Source organism: Diaphorina citri, unplaced genomic scaffold (assembly GCF_000475195.1).
Source record: "Diaphorina citri unplaced genomic scaffold, Diaci psyllid genome assembly version 1.1 scaffold1188, whole genome shotgun sequence".
In the NCBI taxonomy this organism is placed as follows: Eukaryota; Metazoa; Arthropoda; class Insecta; order Hemiptera; family Psyllidae; genus Diaphorina; species Diaphorina citri.
In genome coordinates, this window is record NW_007378617.1 from 67100 (window position 1) to 74225 (window position 7126).

General features: G+C 37.2%; 1 protein-coding gene across 1 annotated transcript in view; it reads right to left on the bottom strand.

Moving 5' to 3' along the window:
• The window catches only part of LOC103514629, a 20394-nt gene extending 17132 nt beyond the window's left edge, over nt 1–3262 (bottom strand). The window contains exon 1 of the mRNA XM_008479527.2: nt 2974–3262. Coding sequence (XP_008477749.2) covers nt 2974–2994 — 21 coding nt within the window. The 5' untranslated portion in view covers nt 2995–3262. The remainder of the gene's footprint in view (nt 1–2973) is intronic.
• Nucleotides 3263–7126: the final 3864 nt, after the last annotated feature.

Below are 7126 nucleotides of genomic sequence, written 5' to 3' on the forward strand. Positions count from 1 at the left end.
TAAAAAAAAAAAAAAAAATAAAAAAAAAAAATAATAATAATAAAAAAAAAATAACCTCTATGTTTTTCTTTTCAAGACTAGATAATAACCGTCATAATATGATTCATGTATGACCAATTGACCATTGAACAATAATGGCTATTAAATGCATATTACCCTCAACCAATAAGCCATGAAGCTAGAAAGTTCACACGGAGAGAAATATTTTCGCTCGTGTCAAAGTTGCAAGTGCAAACTTTGTACCTTCCATTACATCTTTGTAAGCAACTTCAGTGGTGTAGTGCAGTGTACTTTGGATGTGGAGGTTGCTGGTTCGAGTCTCAGCCAAGTCATGAAATTTATTGAAGTTTAGGCCCGCCGCGCCGCACATTGGGCGACTTTCAGTAGTCGCCTGAATATCTAAACATATGAAAATTACACAGACCAAGGCCAGCCATTCACTATGAGGTAGACCTGACAGGTACACCTGATCAGGTGTACCTGTCAGGTCTACCTCATAGTGAATGGCTGGCCTTGGTCTGTGTAATTTTCATATGTTTAGATATTCAGGCGACTACTGAAAGTCGCCCAATGTGCGGCGCGGCGGGCCTAAACTTCAATAAATTTCATGACTTGGCTGAGACTCGAACCAGCAACCTCCACATCCAAAGTACACTGCACTACACCACTGAAGTTGCTTACAAAGATGTAATGGAAGGTACAAAGTTTGCACTTGCAACTTTGACACGAGCGAAAATATTTCTCTCCGTGTGAACTTTCTAGCTTCATGGCTTATTGGTTGAGGGTAATATGCATTTAATAGCCATTATTGTTCAATGGTCAATTGGTCATACGTTAATCATATTATGATGGTTATTATCTTTTTTTTTACATAGGTACCTAGAAGTTTAACTTTTTTTTACATAGAGGTTAACGTAGATATTAGTATTTATGAAAAGGTATTAAGATGAACATGGATCATTAGGAAAGCCGGTATTTTAATGTATGGAGCATTAGAAAAGACCGCCATTTCTAAAGGACATTCATATTTGATAAATTTTTAATGTATGGAGCATTAGAAAAGACCGCCATTTCTATAATGCCCTCTGCCTTTGCCGTTTGATAAATGATTTGATAGTATTCAATGATTCATAGGTATTCGAGCTGGTATTAATATAAGTAAGTACATGGGTATGTAGGTAATATACTAATGGACCATTCAATAGGGATATGGTATGGGTATATGCTGCAAGATTATGGGTAGGTAACTAATCGTTAAGTACGTGTATGATGTGATCCAACGAAGTAAGTTTTATGTTTTAACACGAGGATTTTTCATTCCTCCACTATGTATGTACCTAGGTATATTGTTTGGCTATCTGTTCGTTTTTAATTCATTAGATCTCCTATGGACATTGAATCTGAACTGATTTGATCACAAATTAGGAGATTAATCAGACAGCTATTTATTCTGAAGTTATTGTAGCGGACATTCGAGTAACTGGACGAAATATTGGACAGTATGAAATTCATTAGATCTCCTATGGACATTGAATCTGAACTGATTTGATCACAAATTAGGAGATTAATCAGACAGCTATTTATTCTGAAGTGTCGGACTTTTAGCTAGCTTTAACTGATGTATTTAACTAAGTATGATGTAGCACAAAAGAATTCCTCAGCAGTTGTAACAGAAGAAGAAGAAGAAGAGGAGGAAGAAAACGAAGAATAAGATAAAGAAACACGAACTTCAATCCATAATCCTAGAAAATGGTTCCCATTTTTGGTACCATCGCCCTATCTGGCTTGGTCAGTCGTAAATAAAGAAGATGTACCTGTAATAGATATCTGTATAAAAAGTATAGGTATCTACAACAAATATATGTAGATAACTGTCTTGTATCTATGTTTATAATGATAATTACTAGGTACTTCCCGATATCTCAAACGAATAAATCATAATCAACTTTTCTTTTTCTGCATATTATTAAATAAGTATTTTATTTATCCTTTTCTGCATATCATTGATCCCAGAACACAGAGGAGAAATGCGATTTCATTTGGAATGACCCTCACTGCAGTCACAGATTCCAATGGTTACATCACCATTGATATCTGAACGGCTAGTCCAATTTCCATGAAATTTGACTAGCATGTTTACACATGAAGGATTCACCCATAAACAATAAAATTAATACACGAACCATTAACACATGAAGGAAAAATATATACCTCAATAATTGATTTTGGACTCAATTGAGCTTTTCGTGGACCCCTAAGCCTAAGGGACCTGTTTCTGAGTGAGTTCCACAGTTCACTGACCTTTAAATTTAATAAAAGTTTTCTCCAAATCACTAAAATTGACTCACTCTTCTTCCTATGAGCTGTTCATTTCGTTAACAACTTGTAAAGTTGTAAACTGTAATAACGACCCACGATATGTCCCTACCAAAGATCTTCTTCTCAAGAAGTCAAATTAATGTACTCTTTGTCAACAAAAATGTACTCGATTTCTTGTGAAAAAATGTACTTACATTATCGTCAATAAGTATTCTCAAATTCTTGTCAATATAAATCCAGATACTCGATTTCTTGTTTGGTTCCACAAGAAGAAGATCATTTCTTCAGTTTGAGTTTGAGGATCTTGTTTGTTTATTTGTTTAATTTGTTACGCGCTCTAATTTGTTTATTTTCATCTTTACTGATCGTAAACAAGTCCCGTTAGGTTCTTAAAGCTTTGTTGATAGAACCTCTCGAATGGTGTGTCCGATTTCGATGAAATTTGGCAGACCTATTCGACACATAAAAGACGTTAGTTCAGTAAATTTTAAACCCGGTCGAGCCTTTGAGGGACTTATAAGGGCGATATTGTCAAAGGATGTCTAAAATAAACCTAACCAATAACCGACTAGCACGCGCTATATTTCCACTAACTTGTTGAATGATGTCCACTGTTCAACCGCACACCACACCGAACACGGAACAAGAACTTACCCCTGGTGTAACATTTGTCATAATTGCACCATTTAATTCCAACGTCAGGAGCTAAGAAATCCACTAGGTCAAAGTTCACCAGTTGAAGTTTCAAGTTGATGAAAACTAGGATCACAAAACAGAGCACGAGGGAAACACTAATTTATCAAAACATCACCATATTCGTGAATTGTGAAAAAATATGGCACTTAAAACACCGTGTGATTGATGCTATGAAAAAATGGAGTTTTATTAAAAAGGTAAAAACGCTTTTATGAAATCCCGGAGGGAAAAATATCTCTCTCAAAACATTAAAATGGAGGAAAGTAGAAAACAGAGTTAAGATTTCTTAGTTTTTCTACAAAAAACAGCAAATTTCTCAAAATTAATAAACGGAACTCTTAAAATCTAATCAAAACATTCAAATATTTCAAATCAAACGATCCAGAATATAAGAACATTGAGCAAAAAATCACAAAACTGACCGTCACAGGAGGTTGAACTTTGACTATATCGTACAAAACTATTCAACCAAATGATCACAGAATCCGCGACCAGAAACGCGTACACGAAATGCAAAACGTAAAGCCAGCACGACCGTCCCAGGCAAATTTCAATGTGACCTCAAAAATCCGAATGAAACCGCTTTCAGTTTTTTTCTGAATGGTGGGGGGACGCCAAGAGAGGAGGAGTCTGCATGGTTTCCAAGTGAAAATACACCAAAGCGCCAACGGGTTCGAAACCAGATTCTGGTACACCTGATTGTGGATGAGAGTTTCAGTTTCTAAGTTGGTATTAGCAAAGAGATTACTTTTCTTTTCTTCAGTTTTACTTTTCATAAGTCAGGTTCTGTGAACATCTGGGATTGAAAGATGAGAGGTTTTTGCTAATGAAATTGTTACTTAACTTTCCAGTTTTCTGTGACATCTTGATCGGGCACTTGTTTCTTGCGGACAATTTCATTTGTTTTTTCCTCTTACAGTCCACCTTATGACCTTACGGAGCTAAACATATACGCCTTCAAGTTTTTTCGAAGCGGTCTAGGTCTTGTCTGAAGGTCAAATGTTGACAGCGATCTGGTTGGTGGGCTTGGTTACAGGATTACAGGATACCGTGGTTGGTGCAAAAGATCGTTCTTCATAAGCACGCAAAGGCGGACGAAGAACCATGACAATTACCCCTACTTCAAGAGTATTATATTTTCGAACATAAACATGTACGCCTTCAAGTTTTTTCGAAGCGGTCTAGATCTGGTCTGAAGGCCAAATGTTGACAGCGATCTGGTTGATGGGCTTGGTTACAGGATACCGTGGTTGTTGCAAAAGATCGTTCTTCATAAGCACGCAAAGGCGGACGAAGAACCATGACAATTACCCCTACTTCAAGAGTATTATATTTTCGAACAGTATTTTCCGAAAGTACGTATTGCTACCTACATGTAACTGAATATTCTTCTCTGAAAAGGTACCTAACGAGTATTATTAGTAAAATAGACAGAGGGAACGTATCCCAGGACACTGTTAATCCATTTTTGACCATTTTCCATTAATCTGGGCTTCCATTAATCTGGGTCAACATGAACTTCAAGAGTATTATATCTTCAAACAGTCTTTTCCGAAAGTACGTATTGCTACCTACATGTAACTGAATATTCTTCTCTGAAAAGGAGGTACCTAACGAGTGTTCTTAGTAAAATTGACAGAGGGAACGTATCCCAGGACACTGTTAATCCATTTTTGACCATTTTCCATTAATCTGGGCTTCCATTAATCTGGGTCAACATGAAACTTAGTCAAGTCATTATTTTTCACTTTTCCCGAATAAAATCGACCTTTTTACTCACCCTCTTGGTTACAAATGCTTCATGATATTTCTGTCTTTCTCCTCTCTCTCTCTCTCTCTCTCTCTCTCTCTCTCTCTCTCTCTCTCTCTCTCTTTCTCTCTTTCTTCTTCTTCTTGTCGTCCTACGTACAAGTATGATAAAGCAAATTTCAAATCTGAACTAACAGGGAATAGATCGGGGCGCAAATAGGCTCAGATGTTTGCGCCAGGCAATGAATTGCGTCTCGGAAGATGCGCCTATGATCATTGCGTCTATTTTCTACTAGAATAATTGCGCCTATGATCTTCACCAGAAAATAATGAAAGTAAAAAAAAAATCACGACTTGCGAAGAAGTTTCTGCATTTTTTAAATTGCGTCTCGGAAGATGCGCCTATGATCATTGCGTCTATTGACTAGAATAATTGCGCCTATGATCTTCACCAGAAAATAATGAAAGTAAAAAAAAAATCACGACTTGCGAAGAAGTTTCTGCATTTTTTGCATTTCCCATTCATCTCTAGGTTTGCCCGGGGCAGTTTTATGCATTGCCTATGACTGGCCGAGATAACCTCATGGGCAGTTTCTTTTATTAAGGAGCGCGGTAGCGCTCCGCCCCGCCAAGTCAAGAAAGTTTGACCGCGCTACTAGAGATATTATACGCGACAGGGAAAGTAGCCGTTTTCAGGTAGTTGTAGGGGGACAACTACAAATGATGGAAGAAAACGGATTGCATGTGTGTGTTGGGGCATGAAAGTAGACCAAGTTGAAAAAAAAATCATCAAAATCAGTTAAGTTTAGCCGGAGATATTTGACTTTGAAAAACGTCAAATTTTTCATCATTTTCTGCTGCTGCTGCTGCTTCTGCTTCTGCTTCCGCTTCCGCTTCTTCTTTGACGTTGACCGCTCTACAGCCTAAACCACTGGACCGATTTTGATGGTTGATGGCTCATTTTTTTTCTCGTGAGTGGTAGGTGTGCCTTTTCATATTTTCAAGGCCCCCAAAGGGCCCCTTCAGCCTTAAATTTGATAAAAGAGTGATTTTTAGGGGAAAAATTCTAAATTATCGCTCGAGTTAATTAATAAGGAAGTTTTGTACTACGTAGAGTCAAAAGTCGGAGTGTCACAGTGGTAAGGAGTGTGATCTTTGACAAACTGCCGAGCGGGTGGGGAGGGGTTCGAATCCCACTGTGAACATTTCTTTGTACATAATTTTATCATTTAAAAATATTTTATGAATAGCCATAGTTACTTTTTTCATAATTTTATAGTTTATAGTTGAAAAAATAAAAAAAATAATAATAATAAATAAAAATATGAAAAATGATTTTCATGTAGGTACCTACATTATCATGATGTATTTCACTCGGAAAAGATCAGAACTTACCTAAACTTACCCAATGATGTTATTATTTAATTTTTCACTCGGAAATGATCGGAACTTACCAAAACTTACCCAATGATGATATTACGGCATGTTCACTCGGAAATGGTCGGAACTTACTAAAACTAACCCAATGATGTTACTATGGCATTTTTCACATGGAAATTATCGGAACTTACCAAATCTTACGCAATAATGTTACTATGGTATTTTAAACTCGGGAATGACCCGAACTTACTAAAACTTACATAATGATGTTACGATGGTATTTTTCACTCGGAAACGACCCGAACTTACTAAAACTTACCCAAATATATTACTATGGTGTTTTCACTCAGAAATAACCCAAACTCACCAAACATTACCAAATGATGTTACTATGCCTATTACCTACCTTTATACTTTGTTGCGCTACGCTCATACGTCATATTATGCTAAGTTTCTGCAAAAAGTTATGAGATCCCCCCAAAAAATACCACTTCGTGGCATAAAAAAGACCCCGCCAAGTCGTTCCTCCCAAAACAAATCAAGTGCCACAAAAAATAAACAAAACTCCATCCCAACCCAAAAAAGATTAGAAATCAATTTTGTACCCCGCCATTTATTCACTTAATAATTTGTGTGCTCCTCCTTCACGTAGTAACTACCTTTCTTTCCCCTCATTGCACTCCTCTCTCTCTAATATTACTTTTGCTTCACTGCATTGGAGGCGTGCCACCTACCTTTCTTTACCCTCATTGCTAGCGCCAGTATGCAAGCACGCTTGCGGAGGAGCAGAAAGAAATGCGCAGAAACATATTAATGTGTTGCCTGCGAGGGAGCTTTGCTCGGGACATTTGATGTGACGTCATCGTGTACGGGAGCGTATGCCGTGACGTCAAACTTCTGGATTTACCAGTATTTTTAAAATCGATTTATCTCATGATCTAGAAGTCGTCGGAGAAAAAGAAAAATACCGTTGGTCCTCATT